Source organism: Salminus brasiliensis, chromosome 13, assembly GCF_030463535.1.
Source record: "Salminus brasiliensis chromosome 13, fSalBra1.hap2, whole genome shotgun sequence".
In the NCBI taxonomy this organism is placed as follows: domain Eukaryota; kingdom Metazoa; phylum Chordata; class Actinopteri; order Characiformes; family Bryconidae; genus Salminus; species Salminus brasiliensis.
Window position 1 is genome coordinate 29,321,053 of NC_132890.1, and position 20,998 is coordinate 29,342,050.

Sequence of the window (20,998 nt, forward strand, 5' to 3'; positions counted from 1 at the left end):
ATCCATTCACACTGTTCTAGAATGTTCTCCTTGTTATATTCTTCCCTTCACTTCACTTCTAAAACGGTTTGTTCCATTCAAACTGTTCTAGACTGTTCCTCTATACTGTTCAGGATGTTCTTCCTCATATTTTACTCTGTTCAGTATTCGTTTTGGTTCGTTCAGGTTCGTTCGGGTCTGCAGGCTGGGTGAATATGTAGTTTGGTCTGGCTGTGGGTTCTCCACACACCTCTGCTGTGAGAAAATCAAGGACATGGGGAGCTGGCAGCAGGCCAAGTCTCAAGGTTCCTCAGGCTTTGTTTGAAAGTTTCGCCATTTGTTTTGGCTTTTGGTCTCCCATGACCCGGAGGTCTCGCTCCTGCAGGCGAGTATAAGAGTGCTCTGAGACCAGCACAGCTGCAGCATGACTTTACCCACAATCTCCATGGCGTCCGAGCTGTTCCCGGAGTGTGAGCGAGCGCTGAAGCCTGTGCGTGTCGATCAGGCGGTGATGGAGCTCTTACTGGAACAGGCCCGGAACGGAATGGCTACGCAGCAGGGGTGTGTGCGAGGGATCACGGCTATGCTGCTGGTGTGTGTGTGCGCACTGATGGCTTTGTGGAACCGCAGTGAGAAAAAATCCTCCATACCAGGTTAGTGATGAATTTATTTATCATTGCCATATATTGCCATATTTATATTGCCATAAGCTAATTAAATATCATATGTAACAGATGTGTTGGCTTTTGTTTGCTTACTGTTGACAACTTGATCTTCATTTGAACAATACTGCATCATACTGATCAAATCATACCAATAATATTTTATATTATTTGTAATTTATAGAAATGCAGTTTTCTTATGGTGAAAAAGTTAGGTCACCCAATGCAAAGCAGCCCCAAACCATGACACTTCCACCTCCATTCTTCAGTTGGTATAGGTTCTTGACATTTCTTCTGTTACTGGGTCCAAATAACACACCTCCCAGGAAAATACATCTTTGGTCTCTTTCTGATGGTAGAAGCTGTCCTTTGACATCTACTGTGCACTGGAATAAAATCCTTTTATGGAATGTTATGGAAAATAACTATTTTTTTATCGTTACAGTAAAATTACAAAAATGATCTGTAACTAGGCTTAGGGTTAACTGTTACTGTAAGTATTGTGCCACAGTTGATGCAATTACAATCAAATATATGTAAAATGACAATAAATATCTATAATTAAACCTGCAGATAATAACATAAAGGTTTATTGTACATGTTAAAAATATTTTTTTCCTTTATCATTTTAGGGTAATTGTTATTAATGAAATTTCATTTCATTCTAGATTTACTGTTAAAAAAAGACCAAATGACTGAATTATTAGGATTGTACACTTTTGATAAAGTGATACTAAAAGTTCTGCAACAAAACAAATACATCTTTCCCATTGGCTCCTGGCACCATCTATTTACATACAGGGTGTGTCCCCCAGTCACTGACACTCACCGTCAGTGTTTTGCCATTTTCCCAGGGCTACCTTCTCTTAGGTGTGGTTGCATGTGTTTTGTGAAGGCTGTCTGACTCACCCCAGTGTTGGAGGCTGTAAGAGCAAGATTATTGAATATTAAATTGAATTGAATATATATGTATATATATATATATATATATATATATATATATATATATATATATATATATACATATATATTCAATTCAATTTAATATTCAATAATCTTGCTCTTACAGCCTCCAACACTGGGGTGAGTCAGACAGCCTTCACAAAACACATGCAACCATGTGTTTTTTTTTTGTTTTTTTTTTTTTGTTTTTTTACAGTGTAGAGCTGTTTTAATTAAAATATTAAAACAGCTCCACACTGTAAAAAAACATTTTGGCTCTAAATGAACAGCCGATTTTAACAGCATTATCCTGTTATTCTATAAAACAGCTCTTTACTGTGAAATGGAGGGGCGTGCTTATTATTATTATTATTATTATTATTATTATTATTATATGAGATATGCAAAGAGACCAACTGTTGTAATATGAAAGTGATAAATGTAAATAAAGTAAGCTATATAAGTAAATTAGGTGTTTAGCGAAGAGCTGCACAATACATTGCTTTTTACTCATCATCATCATCATCATCATCAAACTACTGCTTCAACTAAGGGAATTTCCAGTCCTAGTTGCATGTGATCATCACATGATGTGTTATTTCATACATACTGCACCATTCTTGTTTAAGCAATTTTAGTGCTCCTGAAATGTTACAAATACTACCAATGAACCTTCTGTGTAATCCTCCTGAACCACCAAACTGGTCTGTTATCACCCAAAAATACTGAATAAAACCTGATACTTCTAAGGGTAAGGATACTGTTAATCACTGTGTAGCCTGTGTAGCAACAGAAATAGCCATGTCACTGTTTGCCACTGTTGGTCAATGCTTGGACCACCCAGATAATCTAGCTAGTTTTTAATCTTCTCAAACAGATTTTAAATGCCTTGAGTTAATTTAGTTGAAATTGTTGCTGGAACTGAAAATTATTTACTAATCTAGTTAAGAAATGAAGGAACAATAAGTAAATTGGACTGCTGTCTAATACTCTGCTTAACCACCAGCAGACCACCCAGAAAACACTGAAGAAAAATGTGCAATCAGGGGAGTTCTTCTAACTGTGTTCTTCTGAACAGCATATCAGTAACTGACCAGGGCCGTTTCTAGACTACGTATTGTACCCGGGGAATGCACAGATTTCAAGAAATATAGCTCCACTCTTTGCTTGCCTAATAATATCACTAGTAACTAATATTACAGTAACTACAATAATATGGTAATAATGTTAATAGTTAAGTTAGTCATAATATTCTAGTTATCATTATTTTATTAGTAATGATACTGTCACACATGCATAAAATGTTTATTTTATTTATATTTACCTGCTCAGGCTTTTAGAAAGATGCTGGGGCATTATGGGAAATGTAATGCCTGTAGTAAATTTGCATGCTGTGTCCTGTAGTTCTGCTCAGCAATGCAGGATTAATTCGACTTTTTTACCACTGTGACTTTTTTAGTGGGTCACAGCAACATTTTACTGGGTAACGTGTCACAGTAAATCAGGTCTAATGACGCCCCTGTTACTGACTAAGCATTCTGAGCCTTTAGACTGAGAGATTGGTTTACACACTGTCAGGTCTCGTCAAATTCAGACCGTATTTAATCTAATCTAACAGTTTTAATCTAATACCATAATAATCTAATACATTATCTAATCTAATTTGAAAAGGTTGACAAAAGTGAGAAATTAAGTAAAGATGAGTAAATTGAACTGTTTGTGGGAAACCACCGGCAGGCCGTCCCGGAAACACTGAGTGAAATGCCAGTGGGCTGCCAGCTTTGCATTAGCGGGCCAACTGTTTTAGACATTATTCACGACAGACTAAAACTTTACAGCAGTGTGTGTGATATTTGGGAAATGTTTGGGAGCAGCTGAGTCTCGGCAGGTTCAGACAGTATTTTAACTCCTAGTCCTGGTCTAGATGCTGCAGAGTGTAATCCTCCCTCTCTTGTAGTGTTTTGGCTGACTTGTGTTTTGGGAACTTCTGTATAGTGAAACATTGTTTTCCTTGTGTGTGTGTGTGTGTGTATGTGTGTGTGTGTGTGTGTTTTAGGCCCTTCCTTCTGTCTGGGTGTAGGTCCTCTGCTCTCGTACTGTCGGTTTATCTGGACTGGGATTGGCACAGCAAGCAACTACTACAACCAGAAATATGGAGATATAGTGCGAGTGTGGATCAGCGGAGAGGAGACCATCATCCTCAGCAGGTGGGAAAACACTCAGTCTAAACATCTTAAAGGTGGACAGTATATTTAATAGCTAGAAGGCTGCCTGTGTACGGATTTATATCATAAGATTATGGCATGAGCTTTTGATTGGTTTGATCTCTGGGTTTGGCTCTGTCTGTTGTCCTGCCCCACCCAGAAGAAATGGATACCCTGATTGGTTCTGCGGAGTTTGACACTCTTCCTGTTCATGTGGGAAGTGGATTTCTGTTAATGAGAGGCTAACTTTAAACATCACCATTGAGAACATGGATTTTAAAGGGATTTGACCTGCCCTTTTAGACCTGTAATGGGCTGCAGGCTGTCTTAATCTATTACTCAGTGCATCGAAGGAACCCTATGGGGAACAAAAAACAACAAAATACAGAAATATGTGTGTAAAGTGTTATAATAGGTGTTTATAAAAATTCAGCATAAATCTGTAAAATAACAGAGTCTCTCTGCAGAAACCTTAATGAAACGTTCTGTAAATGTATTGTTTTTTTTCAGCTAAATTCGAATCCATTGCTGTTTTTACAGTGTAGGCTGTTTTAAAAGTTTACTTTTGTATCCATTGTGAGCTAAACTTTATGATTATTATGATGATAATTATTATTATTATTATTATATTTATTTATAATTATGATCATATTAGTAGTAGAAGCTTGCTGTAGTAGTAATAATAGTTGTGTTATTATTCACAAGCTGTTTAAAGCATAGTAAGAGTAAAATGGTGTAGAGTATAGTATACTGTTACTGTCTCTTCTATATAGGATGGATATAGTGAGTATTTCGGATGTTGGCTGTTTTTCAGGCCGTCAGCAGTGTACCACGTTCTGAAGCACTCTCAGTACACCTCGCGCTTTGGCAGCACACCGGGCCTGCAGTGTCTTGGCATGCACGAGCAGGGGATCATCTTCAACTCCAATATCGCTCTCTGGAAGAAAGTCCGCACTTTCTTTGCTAAAGGTAGAATGCACTCTGTCTTATACCCAACTTTCCCATGTTAAAATTCAGAGAATAACTAGTAGAGTAGCAAAATTGTGAATTCTTTACATAATGCAGGGGTTGAGATGAACACATTCAGAGATTGTTTGGTGTGAAATTGTGGTTTATTATAGAGAAACTCAGATTTCTTTACAGGAGCAAGGCATCACCATGTCTACAACACTAATACAGCCATTTTATTAACCATGCAAAGCCAGTGTTATATGTAATGCTGATGATGGTAAAATAGTGGCAAATCAGAAATATGTGTTGTTGCTGCACAATGCCCTGCATGTTTCCCTCCACAATCGGAATGATATATGCTTTTAGAAACTTGTTTTAGACCCCAAATCTCTTTAAACCTGTAGTAATACAGTGTCTCAGGCATCAGTCTGTGTATTCGTAACCGTTTGGAGTAATGACTTTCTGTGAGGAAGCTTTCAGAGGCCTTGAACACTTTGGACATCTGTTTGCGTTCAGCACCACTGTGAACAATTCTGACTCCGTAATTGTCTCTAGACCAGAGTGTTTCACACCAAACTACTCAGAATGACTTTGTGGGCCTGACCTGTGTGTATGTGTGTGTGTGTGTGGGTGGGTGGGTGTTTATGTCAGCTTTAACTGGTCCAGGGCTGCAGAGGACCCTGGAGATTTGCACCTCCTCCACAAACACACATCTGGATGACCTGTCTCACCTGAGGGATGCGCAGGGGCAGGTGGACGTCCTGAACCTTCTCCGTTGCATTGTGGTAGACATCTCCAACAGACTGTTCCTGGATGTTCCTCTCAATGGTCAGCAGTACCCCTCCCCCCTCCACACACACTCACACACACACACACACACAAATATGCATGCTGGATAATTGTGCTATACAAATGTACAAACATGTTTTGCTGAAGTTTGATGCTTTCTCTGGAGTGATGGAGCCCACCCAACACCAGTACTTGACCTCACTGATGCTCTCATGTGGCTAAATGCCATCAAATGCTTATTGCAGCCATGTTCAAACATCTAGTGTTAAGCCTTTCCAAAAGAGTATAGGCTGTTTCTGAGGCAAAGGGGTATAAACACCTTATTAATGATTCAGGAGCAATGCTGGAGGTGTCCACAAACATTTTGGATATTAATAATATTTTTTTTATGTAATTGATAAAAATGATTTATCTTGAACTTATTTCTAGACTTTTACTAATAATCCATCATAATGATCTGTTATCTACATTTAAAATGCTGTCCCGTAGTGTCCAATATTACCTAACTGTCCATGATTCCACAGTTAAGCCATTAGTGCACTTTTTACATTTAGAGGTTCTTGCTTTCTTGCTTTCTTTAAGGAGAGAACCTTACCTTCATAGAACCCACAGTCTTCACTGTAATTAAATAGTAATAAATGTGTAGCTACACTGTACTCCATTCTTGTTTATTTATCTCTTACAGAGCAGCAGCTGCTGTCCAAGATTCACAAGTACTTCGACACCTGGCAGACAGTACTAATCAAACCAAATATTTACTTCAGAATGAAGTGGCTGCATGAGAAACACAAGGCCACTGCGTGAGTGACCTGCAAGTCCCCACATCATGAAAAACTGAATTTCCCTCGCTTTCATAAAATAAGTATACACAGATAAAGTTTCTGTTAAAGTTTCAAAACATACTGTTCCCCTCCCATTCAGCCTACCACAGTTTACCCCCTTCCATTAAGCCTACAGCACTTTAGCCCCTCCCATTCAGCCTACCACAGTTCAACCCCTTCCATTCAGCCTACCAGTTTAGCCCCTCCCATTCAGTCTACCAGTTTAACTCCTCCTATCCAGCCTAATACAAATACAAAGTTTAATTAATTAAAAATTACATAACCAGTTTTTGATTGATGAGTTTGATTTCAGTGTCTGTGTGTGTGTGTGTGTGTGTGTGTGTGTGTGTGTGTGTACACAGTCAGGAACTGCAGGATGCCATTGAGGAGCTGATTGAGCAGAAACGGACTCAGCTGCTTCAGGCAGACAAACTAGACAATCTAAACTTCACTGCTGAGCTCATATTTGCACAGGTAAATATGGATATGGATATACATCCACACACACACACACACACACACACACACACATACACAGACGACTTGGCATCTGACAATAATTTTAAAGGAACAGATCAGTCAATACTGCTAACTGTGCTAACAATGACTGAAAGTTAATAGTGTAGAAAATTGTCTCACTGTGTGTGTGTGTGTGTGTGTGTGTGTGTGTGTGTGTGTGTAGAGTCATGGCGAGCTGACAGCGGAGAATGTGAGGCAGTGCGTGTTGGAGATGGTGATTGCTGCCCCGGACACACTCTCCATCAGTGTGTTCTTCATGCTGGTGCTGCTGAAGCAGAATCCAGAGATAGAGCTGAAGATCCTAAAGGAGATCCAAACAGTGTCCGGTATGAATATACACTCACTACTGTCCTGAGTGTTTTCAAACGCTGAACATTCTCACTCCTACTCCAGTCCATCCATCAGGACTCCGAATTCCTTTGTAGGGTGTAGGGATTTTTTATTCTTGTATACCCCCAATGGCGGTTACCAGGCCTGTGAAGGTTAAGAGTTCATTTTAATAAAGAATATATTATATGAGTAATGTCTGAATAATGTCAAACACGAATACCCAACGAACATTATTAAGAGTTAGCGTAGCATTATGCTCTGAACTCCAGCTTAAAATAATAAACAATGCAAAGCAGCTGTTGGTTTTTAGGTCACATGAATAGATTTATTAATAATGCACAATAACCTGCGTACTGTGTTTATACAGAGCTGTACATAAAGCAGTTTAATCCAGTACATATTACAAAGGTTTACTCTGGTATGCCCATCAGATTTTCATTGCTGTCTTCTGTTGTCACCGTCTTTTAAAAAGACTGGCAGGACTGTGGTGAAGGGCTGTGGGTCATTGAAGGCCTTGAAGGATGCACCAGCAGTGTATTCGATTTCAGATCCTACAAAACAGAGCAGCCTTCGGTGATCTGTGAAATCAGTGAAGGGCATATCAGAAACTTTAATGAATGGGCCAACAGAAATGCTCCAAAATGACCTGGAATGCAGTCTTTTTACACTGACTTCCATTGAAAGTTGAGAAGTTTTTTTTCCTTCTCCAGTAAAGTTACAATTTTGGAGATATCAGTTTTGTATGTGACAGCACCCAAATGTACTGTTGTTTCTCACTGTGTGTGTGTGTGCTTGTGTTTGTGTGTGTGTGTGTGTGTGTAGGTGACAGAAAGCTGCAGCAGTCTGATCTCTCCCAGCTCTGCATCCTCGAGAGCTTCATTAACGAGTCTCTGCGGTTCCACCCTGTAGTGGACTTCACTATGCGCCAGGCACTAGAGGATGACGTCATCGAGGGCTACCAAGTGTCCAAGGGGACGAACATCATCCTGAACGTGGGGCGCATGCACAGATCAGAGTTCTTCAGCAACCCCAGCCAGTTCAGCCTGAGCAACTTCGACAAAACTGTACGCTAATTGTTCTGATTGAGATTTTAATACAGTACAGTAATAAACTAATAATAATAGTTTATTAATAATAATAATTATAATAATAATAGTGTAGAAGTATAGTTCAGAGAAATGCCCAGTTTTCCACCTTCACCACCTTTGTCCACTATGGACAAAATTTGGTTCACTTTTTAAAGCGCTTTACTTTATAACAGCAGGTTTGGAGCTCTGCAGTTGGAGACTTTTCTGCACTATGCTCTGAGCTCAGCGCTCTTCGACCCTGCTCTGTAACTTTACATGGTCTGACACTTTGTAGTTGAGTTGCTTTGGTTCCTAAACACTTCCACTGTTCAATAATGGCACTCACAGCTGATGGTGGAATATCTAAGAAATTCTACCAGCTGACTTGTTGTTGCAACGGTGGTATTCTTTCCAGTCCCATGCTGGAATTCAGTGAGCTCTGTAGAACCACCCATTCTTTCACTACTCTGTGTGTAGAGACAGACTGCATGGCTAGATGCTTGATTTTAGAAACCTGTGGAATGACATTGAATTAAACACCTGAATTCAGTGATTAAAAGGTGTCCCAATACTTTTGTCCGTATAGTATAGCTAAGAAGTAATAGATAATTATGTACACGAATTAGCATGGTGCTAACTTAATGCCTAAATGCTACACTCTCGCCTCAAAACGTGTGTTGTTGTTGAGGGGTTGAGGTGAGCACATTCAGCGTGGGTTTGGTGTAAAATTGCGCTTCATTGCAGAGGAACTTACAGACTTACAGATTTTTGTACAGTGGTGGTGACAGGAATCAGTCGTCACCATGACTATAACACAAATGCAGTCATTTACTTACTATCTAAAACCACCAGTGAATTACACGTGTCTTCTGAGGATTGTATGTAATGTTGACGATGATAAAATAGTGACAAATCAGACCTTCTCTTTAGGGACACATTTTGTTGCACATCCTCCACCATTCCTACACAATTTTAGACCAAAAATCTTCTAAAACAGGCATCAGGTAGAGTATTCATAACTATTTGGTGTACTAATGTTCTGTGAGGGAGCTTTTAGAGACGTCTCTTTAGATATCTGGATCTATTCACCATCACTGTGAACAATTCTGAGTGGGCAAGTTTCTCTAGAACAGACTATCTCATACCAAACCACTCTGAATGACTTCATGAATGATGTTCATACAAGTGATTAATTTGGGTCTAATTATGCAGATCATTTTGGGAAATTGACAGAATTAAGGACTAAGTACTGTCTAAAAGACTTGCTTATGTGGTTTTTTGCACTGTATGACTCCCTGTTATCTCTAAATATGGTCTAGATGTGGAATTCTGACTGTACTGTTGTTCATGCAGATGTCTTGGACTGATCGACTTCATTTGGTGTGTGGGGGGCTTTCATTATGCTCAGAAAGATGGGCTTCCTTTCATTACTTATGGTCTTTTTTTGGACAATACAAATTAATAAAATGTCCCCCTCTCTCTTTCCGTCCAGGTACCAAACCGCTTCTTCCAGCCGTTTGGTTCGGGCCCTCGCTCCTGTGTGGGAAAACACATCGCCATGGTGATGATGAAATCCATCCTGGTGACTCTGCTCTCCCGTTACTCTGTGTGTCCTGAGCAAGGCTGCACCGTGGACAGCATCCCCCAAACCAACAACCTGTCCCAGCAACCTGTGGAGGACCAACACACACTCAGTGTGCGCTTCATCCCCCGCAGCACACACACACACTCACTGCAGGAGGCTGCTGGAACACACGCGTAGCTCCCTCGCAGCTGTTTTATTACTGAAGATTACTGAACACTGGCTGAGACGAGTGTGATGATTTAGGCATGCAGTTAGCACCATGCTAAGGCTAGCTAATCGGTGAGGTTTAAACTTCCATTACTCTAGGGTGACCATACGTCCTCTTTTTCCAGGACGTCCTCTTTTTGGTTTGTGAAAAATGCGTCCAGTTAGGCAAGCATTGCTCAAGCTACTCAAGGCCCGCCTTCTCACCACTACTATTGGGCTACATGTACTTGCTGCTATGTCAACCACTGCTCAAATTACTTAAGTCCCACCTATTTGCCACTACTATTGGTCTACATTTACCTGTATCTACATGAACCATTGGTCAAACTGCTTTAGTCCCACCTTCTCACATCCACTGTTGGTCTACATGTACTTGCAGCTGCATTAACTATTGGTAAAACTGCTTTCCACCCCAGGCAATTGGTCAGAGGCTGAAAATACCTTAATGCAAATGTAAATAAACACAAATAAGTTTGACTTTTATCTTTTATTTATGTATTTGTTCATATGTTTTACATTGACATTAAAATAAAAACTTTAAATTTTGCTTTTATTGTTGAGACATGTTGAATAGAAAGGAGATGATTTGTTCATATAGGCTATTAAGGCTGTTTATTAGTTTTGGTAAATGAGTAAATGTTACTGTATTAACAAACTTGCAAACTTGATATTTAAATCCCTCCTACCCTCATACATACACACTACCATGGACCTATAGCGAGGGAATATTTGATAAAGAGATGTTTTGTGACATCACAAAAATGGTGTCAAAATGGGACGTTATTGTAGCTGCATTTTTGAAAAACGACTGCTTAAAATGTCTTAAACATTTAGCCTATCTAACACTTTTATTTTGGAAAAATGAAGCTAATTGAGTTTTCTATGATATGGACGCTTTAAAGTGATAACAATGTATAATGAAGACACAAATTGCTATAAAGTGGTTGTAGATTTATTTGTTTCTTTATTATATATTTTCAATGCTATATGTGTATATTTATGCTCTGCTTATTTTGATGATGTTTTCCTGATGCTCGTCTTGTGTATTTAAGCAATCTCAGAAACTGTCTTGGTAAATATTGCCTGAACTGTGTAAAATAAATATACATTACTGTGGTGAAATGGTCAAAGATTGTTTTTGCAGGGCTTTATTTGTTTATGTATTCTTAGCCAAAGTTAAAATTAAAATATCATATATCATTTTGAATTAAGTAAATACTTTAGATTATAAACTATATATATATATACAGTGATTACCTTTACAGTGATTACAGTGCTTTGTAATCCCTCTCCCTTTACCTGTGTGGTGCTGATGTGTTGATTGTAAACAGCAGAGGGCGCCAGTGGCCTAAAATAAAAATAAAAGAGATCTGCAGTATGAAATAAACAACGAACCGTAGGCCTTGTTAAGGAAACACCTCATCAGCTCGAGCAGCTCAAACTGGTTAAGGCTGGTTGACCAGGTTAGCTCTTGACAAGCATGATCAACCTGACCAAGCTAGACAGCCAGTAGGACAAAGCCTGACCATGCTGGTTGACCAGTATCACCAGCAAGACCACTCTGGACAACCAGCATTACTAGCATGACCAAAATGAAATGGAACATACGCTACCGGCATATGTTATGTTTTTGCCTGTATGACCAGCATTGACCATCATAGACCAGCATAGACCATCTGAAACCAGCTATCAGTAGAAACTGGTCTGGAGCTGGATTTTTCAGTTGGGAATAAACAACACTAAGGCTGAAAACATCATTCTCTGACCAGCAGAGGCTTATTGGACTTATCAGTGTGATTCATTATTACTCCCTCTCCTTTATCAATACAAACACATATATTGAATAAATAAAATAAACAGATCAATATCATTCAGTTCTGAAGGTAAAATCAGTTGTCCAAAAGTTTGTAGACACCTGCTTATCCAGAGCTGGTTTTGAAATCAAGGGTGATAATGAAAGAGTTTGTTTTTCATTTGCTGCAGTAACAGACGGTACTTTTCTGCAAAGGCCTTACACTACATTTTAAAACATTGCTGTGAGAATTTGATGTTGTTCAGCCATGAGAACCTAAGGTGAGGTCAGGTACTGGTAATGAATGATTAGTTCTAGATGCTACTTAAGCTTATCCCAGAGGTATTGGCTGTCTGGAGCTCCAGCACTGTAGATAAGTCAGTTCCACTGCTCCACAGTCCAGTGCTGAGGGCTTTATACCCCTCTATCTGTGAGATGGCACTGGGCATATATATTATTGGTTATATTGGCAATGCATTACCATGGCAGTTAAACAAGCTGTGAGTGCACAACGAAATGCCTGAGTCAGTAATGGGTGCGCTGTAAAGTAGATGACCTCACTCATTAAGAGGAGTGTCTGGATAGTTTTGTATGCACAGTGTAGCATGAGTTACACTGACAAGAGTATGGAAGTAAAGAGGGGAGAGAGAGAGAGCAGAGAAACAGCTAGCGTAGTGGATTACAATACCACCTTCCCTGTAGCTGACATGGGTTCAGTTCCACAGCTGGAAATATACACCATGTTACACCAAAAATAGTCCATGGGCAAATTTCCTAAAATAACTTACCTGTGTAGCAGGATGTAAATGTACATCAGAGCTAAGTGATTAAAAACTAGTTCATTTAAAACTGTTCTTCAGATTTGGGCTCAGAAAACACCTGGTCACACGTTTTGAGTATCAGGATTGTAACAGTGTAAGCCACATAAAAATGCAATTGTGAACTCATCCAAGACTCACTCAAGACCTTAGGGGTGTCTGAGACACATTTGAGTCACATGTTATAGCAGTGTAAACGCATCCGTCTCTCCACAACACATTCCAAAACCCCTCCCAATACAACCAGAACTCCTCCCAGTACAACCAGAACTCCTCCCTATACAACAAAACCCCTCCCAATACAACAAAAACCTCTCCCAGTACAACCAGAACCCCTCCCAGTACAGCAAAACCCCCTCCAAGTACAACCAGAACCCCTCCCAATACAACAAAAAACTCCTCCCAGTACAACCAGAACCCCTCCCAATACAACAAAAACCCTCCCAGTACAACCAGAACCCCTCCCAATACAACAAAAAACTCCTCCCAGTACAACCAGAACCCCTCCCAATACAACAAAAACCCTCTCAGTACAACCAGAACCCCTCCCAGTACAAAAAAAACACCCAGTACAACCAGAACTCCTCCCAAATACAACAAAAAACCCTCCCAGTACAACCAGAACCCCTCCCAATACAACAAAAACCCTTCCCAGTACAACTAGAACCCCTCCCAATACAACAAAAAAAAAACTCCCAGTACAACCAGAACTCTTCCCAGTACAACAAAAACCCCTCCAAGTACAACCAGAACCCCTCCCAATACAACAAAAACCCCTCCAAGTACAACCAGAACCCCTCCCAATACAACAAAAACCCCTCCAAGTACAACCAGAACCCCTCCCAATACAACAAAAACCCTTCCCAGTACAACCAGAACCCCTCCCAATACAACAAAAAACTCCTCCCAGTACAACCAGAACCCCTCCCAATACAACAAAGACCCTTCCCAGTACAACCAGAACCCCTCCCAATACAACAAAAACCCTCCAAGTACAACCAGAACCCCTCCCAGTACAACAAAACCACTCCCAGTACAACCATAACCCCTCCCAATACAACAAAAACCCTCCAAGTACAACCAGAACCCCTCCCAGTACAACAAAACCACTCCCAGTACAACCATAACCACTTCCACTACAACCATAACACTAGTAATAATTGTCAGGGGACAAGCAAATTTACATATTTTGTCCCACACCGCTATCAGATTTCACCCATTTTACTACCAAGTGTAGACGCATGTGGAAAACTTATCAGGATACGATCCAAATGAAGATCCACATGAAGTGACCAGGAGTAAATGTGGTCATAGGCTGGAGGACAAATCTCCAGGGGTTAACATTGTTTAACACTAAGAACTTTAACTTCAGGCTTTTCCTGTCTAGCTCCCCAATAATGCCCCCTGGATGTTTCTCTCTGTGTGTGTGTGTGTGTGTGTGTGTGTGTGTGTGTGTGTGTTAGTGTGTGTGTGTGTGTGTGTGCATGTGTGTGTTTTGCATCTGTGTGTCCTGTCCAGAGTCTGAAGCTAAAGTGTGTGTGTGAGAAAAAAAATCTGAGCTAAAAAAAGAAAAGGTTCTTCAAAAGAACCTTTCAATTGATGGTTCTTTAAAAGAACCTTATTGTAGAGATCTGAGTATAATTTCATTAGAATTTAAAGAATCTTATCACATAATGTGAAGCTTCTATATCAGTTCAAGTGTTCTTTCCAGAACCTGGTTCTTTATTTTTAGAAAGGTTCTTCACACACACAAATAATAAAAAAATGGTTCTCCAACAAACCATCGATTGAAAGGTTTTTAGGAAGCAAAAGTGGCTCTTCTATGGTCGTGTATACAGGAGCCTCTTTTGGTTCGTTAAAGAACCTTCCAACTGATGGTTCGAATAGCGCATAATTGTAGAGAGTGAGCTGTGGGTGATGTGGACTGTGTGAGAAAGCTGAGAACGGCACTGGTGAAGCTGCTTGTCCAGATGTTTGGAGTTTCTTGTGTTTTTCTTTTATGTAAAAAAAGGTCAAAGCTGATTGTGGATCAGCACCTCCGCGCTGTGAGAAGTGTCGTACATATGGCCCCAGTGCTCCTTCAGGGTGTGTGTGTGTGTCTCGTATGCCTTCTGTCTGATGGACACACACACACACACGTCATTTACTTAGAAACAGAAGTGTTCCTGAAGTCATGAGCAGATGCTCGTGTTTTTAACATTTCTGTCTCCTCGGGCTGAATGCTCCCCCAGCCCACTTTAAAACTCCTCCTGCTCTTCTGAGTTCACAACAATCACCCCCTCCCCTTTAACACACACACTACCTCACCCTTCCTGTTTATTTAACTCTACCTGTGTTTTTTCTGCTTCTGAGTTAAATTTAGTTCTATAATGAATGACAGAACGGCAGGTAATTCAGTAGTGATGCAGTAATGCAGTGATATTGGCTGGTTTACAAAGCAGCAATGACACCTATTTTTCTAGCCTTCGCTCTGTTCCCTCTCTATATTATACGCATGTATATGTATCTGTCTGTCTGTCCCATCCATCCATTCATCTATCCATCCATCTATCTGTATCCGTTTGTCTATCTATCTATCTATCTATCTATCTATCTATCTATCTATCTACCTGTCTGTCTCAAATCCATTAAACCATACATCTGTCTGTCTATTTATTTGTTTGTCTGTCTGTTCTTAGATCAATCCACCCATCCATCTATCTTTCTATCTATCTATCTATCTATCTATCTATCTATCTATCTATCTATCTATCTATCTGTCTGTCTGTCTGTCTGTCTGTCTGTCTGTCTTCAAATCCATCCATCCATCCATCCATGCTTTATCTGTCTGTCTGCCCATCTGTCTTTCCATCTATCTATCTGTCTGTCCGATCATCCATCCAACCATCTGTCCATCCATCTATTTATCTATGTCTCTCTCTCTTTCTCCCTCCCCCCTCTTGCAATATTATGAGGCTGTTGGTTCAGGTGTCAGAGTGAAGTGTTGATTGAACAAAATAAATGGGAACAAACCGTGTCGTTCACATGCATAGACACACACACACACATACACACACACGCACGCACACAAACACACACACACACACACACGCATCCTCCTCCATCAATAAACACTCCAATCAATGAACAGGCATTGTCTGTGTTGTCTAATATGCTAAAGCAAATGCTGTAAAGTGAGCTTTTATACGGCTGCTTCCTGAACAGAACATAGTCAAACATAAGGTCAGCAAAATAAGAGCCACATATCATTTATATGGCTGTGGCTGGTGTAGTGTAGTGGGTACCAACACCACTTTCCTAATGGCAGATTTGTTTCCTTGGCTGGGCAAACAACACACTACACCAATAAGTGTCTTAGGGCAAGACTAAATGTAGGTATTGTGTTATACACTGAGGTGGAGCTACAGTCTCTCATTAGGGTGAATATTAATAACACTCTAAATGTAGGTATTGTGATATACACTGAGGTGGAGCTACAGTCTCTCATTAGGGTGAATATTAATAACTCTAAATGTAGGTATTGTGATATACACTGAGGTGCAGCTACAGTCTCTCATTAGGGTAAATATTAATAATTCTAAATGTAGGTACTGTTATGGCAGTATGGTGCTGTGATCTTATTGCGCTGCGTCAGTGAGGGGCTTTAGCGTCATTGTAACGGGCAGGAAGTGCTCCTGTGTTTGATCTTGTGTTTGTGTCTCAGCCTGTGTTCTAACACACAACACACACACAAACACGCACTCATACAGAGGAAATTAATATGACCTTCAGACTCCACAGCTGCGCTTGAGAATGAACACACACCTAAACAATGGATCACACACAAACAAACACAAAACATCCCATACACTTAAACACAAATAAACAAACTACATCAAACACACACACAAGCCCTAATTTCCATTAAAACACACAGATAAAGGGGAGGAGAGAAGAGCAAAGAAAAGAAGACAGACGATAAGAATAGAAAAGAAAAGATGGAAGAACATGTAGAGAAAACAGAAGCAGAGAAGAGATTCAAGGAAAAGAGTAGAGAAAGTAAAAGCAGAGAAAAAACAGAAGAAGAAAAGAATGAATGAAGAAAAAAACATACAGATTAGAGAATGCAAGAGAAAATGAGAGAGAATAAAAGAGAAAAGAATATGAAAGCAAAATAACAGAAAATGAGAGAAGAGAAGAGAAGGAGAGACTAGAGGAGAAGAGGAGAGACTAAAGAAGAAAATACACACAAGAAAAGAATACAGAAGAGAAAATAAGAGAGAACAAGAGAAAGGAGAACAAGAAGAGAATACATAAGAGAAGAGAAAAGAGAAGAGAATGAAAGAATATAGAGAAGTAAAAGAAAATTACAGAAAACGAGGGAAAAGAGAATGAAAGAAGAGCAGACTGATAAGAGAAGAAACAGAGGAGAATATGGAGGAGAAAAGGAGAAGAGAAGATAACAGGAGAGAATAAAATACGGAGGAGAAGAGGAACAGGGAGACTGCTGTTAGTGTCTGCTTGCAGCGTTAGTGTGTTACAGTTGTTCTACTGTACGATTGGAAAAACAAATCTTTTAGCTAAATACGTAAACATGAATTTGTGGAAAGACATGGAACGGTGGAAAACCAACCCTAACCCTACCCAAGCAAAACTGTAATACTTGATCTTTGTGTCGTCTGAGGCTGTGGTGCACCTGAGCAGGAAAAATTCACTTGAGCAGGCCCCCAACCTGTAATTCCCAAGACAGTTTCCTATGAGCTTCGGTGATTCCATACTTCATGCCGTAACATCGTTTCAGCAGAGTGGCGCTCATACTGTAATATAAGAAGAGCCAAGAAAACACATTCAAGCTCTTTAGGGAAACTTTTAGGGAGTCATTTCTATAAATGTGTCATTTCTATACATAAAGTAAATACAGGTAGAGGGTGGGGGGGTGGGGATGGTGTAAAGTTAAGTCCCTCCTGCAAGATGATGGATCAAAATGTGGCAAGCAAGTGCGAGCTGGGACTTATCTTGCTAGCTATCTAGATATTTATGACACTAGGCTAGCTACCACTACACATTTGTAGCTTATCTGCTTCTGTGTCCCTTTGGCGCCATACCTGCAATTATCATTATTATTGGGTGCTTTGTTGTATGCAGTCTAAGAGCTAGCTGGCTAGAATAAGCTATAATATTAATATTAATATTTACATTCACTGCAAAGAACTTCTAATGCCATGACAACACTCTTGTCACACACCCATATTCATGTGTTTCTGTTTATGTTAGATTAGTAATCATGATAGATCAGTTAGCATGATGTCAGTAACAATATCAGTAAAATACACAGTTTACCACATTTTGATCCAGCATCTGGCACAGAGTGACAGTAAACACACATCCTTCACTATTAGCAAGAAGCCATAACATCTCTACTTTTAGCTGCTCTCATTTCTTACATTTTTATACTTGAACTAAAAACTGTCTCCCCTTTTTATAACCTCTAGGCATTTTACAGCTGAGGAAGCTAAAAAAACTGAAAAGTCACACTTCTGGAGGCCGGATGTTTCCAGGAAAAGACTGTCACAATACTGCATTGTATGTTCTGGTGGACGTGTTATTGTGGATTATTGTGGTGGTGTTTATTGTGCATTATCTGAAGGCATGTGTTAACATTGTGTTTGTACCTCAGTTGATCAGGAGTGGATAATAGCGCAAACAATAATCAACCAACCAATCAACCATCTTTTCATTTAAATGAAACTCTTTACAACCCAGGGAATGATGTGGCACCCCTGCTGACATACAGTAAGTAGTACAAGTGTTATTTGGATATGGCACAGCCTCCGCTATCATTAGCTGGTAAATTATCTTGCTAGCTAGCCACTACAGCTACTGATGCTCACATTTTTAGCTAAGCTACACTGTTTGCTTTCCAATTTTTACACACCTGCTATTACTGCTGCTATTATGGGCAAACTGTAGAAAACATGGATGCTGTTCCCTTCCATTCTACAAAAATGAAGCCAAAACTGTCCACCATGTTGTCAAATTTTCAACCAGAGTCTGAGCAGAAGCAGAGCCAGACTCACCTAATGTTCTGGTAGGCCCGCCTTCTTCTCCCAGACCAAGTCTCTCAGACCGCCTTCACTGAGCTTACAGTGCAGAGGCAAGACAGATTTTTCCCCTAGATTCCCAGTTGGTCTGGTAAGTGTAAAGTTTCAACAGTAAAAGTGCAGCTCATGTAAGTTCCAATACAACTCCTACACTGCTACTCCATTTAATGAACAGAAAAAGCACATTCAGCACATTTTCGTTTGGTTAAGTTGGTCATTCTAGTGAACCAGTCTTTTTATGTGTGTGTGAATCAGCTTGATTATGCTGGTTAATTATCTTGTTTAGATTGGCCATGCTGGTAGACCAGTAAGCTGGTCAAGATTCAAGCTGGCTTAACCAGTGTGACCGGCCAGGCCGACCTGTTTCCTTTTTCTTCCTTTAAGCGGGAATGTTGAAGTGTTTTGTGTTGTGGGTTATGGTGCTAAGCTAATGGCAAGGGTGTTTAAGATTAAAACAAAAGATTAAACATTAATTTGAAGTTTGTAACATTTGTCGTGTGACATTAGCATATATGTTTCATCATATTTTTCCATTTATGTTCCATCAGTGGCCACTGAGAGTAATTCATCTTAAAGTATCACTAGATTAACAATTCACATTCCCACCTAAATCTAGAACCTCCATTTTTTTTATATACATATACACAACACTAGTCCCATCCACTGGAAATCAGAATATGATTGGTACAGATGGAAAATTCAGGTTCGGAAAGTAAAAATCCACTCTAGGATTTTGTTTGCAATACTTTAGCACTTAAACACTGAGAGAACCATCAGTGCCTTCTGGAAGATTCAGGTCCAGTAAGTATAAAACCCCCCTTTTGTTTTACTTCCCAGATCTCTAGTAATTGATTGGTTCCTCTGTCAGTTGTGTATTATGTTGGAGGGTTAAGCATTTAACCCTGTTACCAAACAAAACTGAACACTGGAAGTTATGTACAGAGTGTTGTAATCCTAAATACACCATTTTACTGAATAAAAATGTAAAAGTAAATTAACAGACCTGTATTTTCTAATGCCCTTAAATCATTAGGTATTCTCTGAAGGCCTTAGAAGGCCCCGAGGGTTCCCCACTAGTGTGTATGAGCTTACTGTAGTATTGAAGTGTTGTGTGTCGTAAGTGGCCAGCATGATTCAATTTGCTGAAGCATGGTTGCAGTCTGTTTCTATGATAACCTTTACAAGGCAGCATCACCAGATACAGCAATAAAGGTTAACCATGCCACAAGAATAATGATGTTTCAGAGAGAGAGAGAGACAGACAGGGACAGATAAGTAACAGTGTCTATAGCTCATAGCAGATCAGTAGACCACTGACAGAGGGCTGGAGGATGGCCAACAAACCGCATAAACAGACGAGCTACTGCTCCTGACTATAGGTGGAGCTACAGGGTGTGTGAGACCTGGTGTGTGTGATGGTAATAATGATTTTCAAGGTGTATAAGATAGGCCAGAAATGGCTTAAGAGAACTCTGAGTGATTAAAGTGTGTGTGTGTGTGTGTGTAGAGAATGCAGTAATTGCTTCCTAAGCATGCAGATAACACACACATACAGCCACACAGGAGCCTTGCGTCATCACTAAAATGGGTATCTAGGGAGTAATGGATTAAAATAACATTTTGCACTCTTTGTCTCCAACACACACACACACACACACACACTGACACCTGAGCAACAATGGGATTTTTAATTTTCAGGGTTGCTCCCTGCAGCCTCAAAAAATGGTGTCAGTACACAACTCACAAAACACAAATGGACACACATACATACACACACACACACACACACATGTTCTTTGCATTAACATGACAATTTACAGCTTCTGAACCAGCTTGGAAGATTTTAGTTTTTGGTTACCATGGTAATCTGAACCATCAGAGCGCTATAATGATAATCCCTGACTGTGTGTGTGTGTGTGTATGTGTGTGTGTGCTATGTCCTCCTTCCTGCAGCATCAAAAATAGAAAATGTGTGGTCAATATACACCTTGCAACACACACATGCACATGTTCATCAGTGGGTTCACTTTGTTCCACTTCGGTTAGCCAAGAACTGAAGCTGAGGCCACAGTGAGCACAGGCTCACCAAACCTGGACAGCTAAGGACTGGAGAAACATAGGCTGGTCTTATGCATCTTGATTTCTTCTGAGGCACACAGGTGGTAAGGTCAGAATGTGGCACCAGCGTGAATCCATGGTGTAATGGTGTGGGGAACGTTGGGCCTGTAAATGTCAATCAGTCATCACTTAAG

At 40.0% G+C, this 20,998-nt stretch overlaps 1 protein-coding gene across 2 annotated transcripts; it reads left to right on the top strand.

Moving 5' to 3' along the window:
* Positions 1–424: 424 nt before the first annotated feature.
* Positions 425–19,779, top strand: cyp19a1a (cytochrome P450, family 19, subfamily A, polypeptide 1a). Of its 2 annotated transcripts, XM_072695668.1 has the most exons (10): positions 425–632; positions 3,640–3,790; positions 4,602–4,756; positions 5,390–5,566; positions 6,213–6,327; positions 6,711–6,822; positions 7,031–7,193; positions 8,020–8,261; positions 9,757–9,986; positions 19,761–19,779. In XM_072695668.1, the coding sequence occupies exons 1-10, from the start codon at positions 425–427 to the stop codon at positions 19,777–19,779; spliced, it is 1,572 nt and encodes a 523-aa protein (XP_072551769.1). The 2 variants fall into 2 exon arrangements, with proteins under 2 accessions (XP_072551769.1, XP_072551768.1); XM_072695667.1 differs by lacking the exon at positions 19,761–19,779 and having other exon boundaries at positions 9,757–10,026.
* The last annotated feature ends 1,219 nt before the right edge of the window (positions 19,780–20,998 follow it).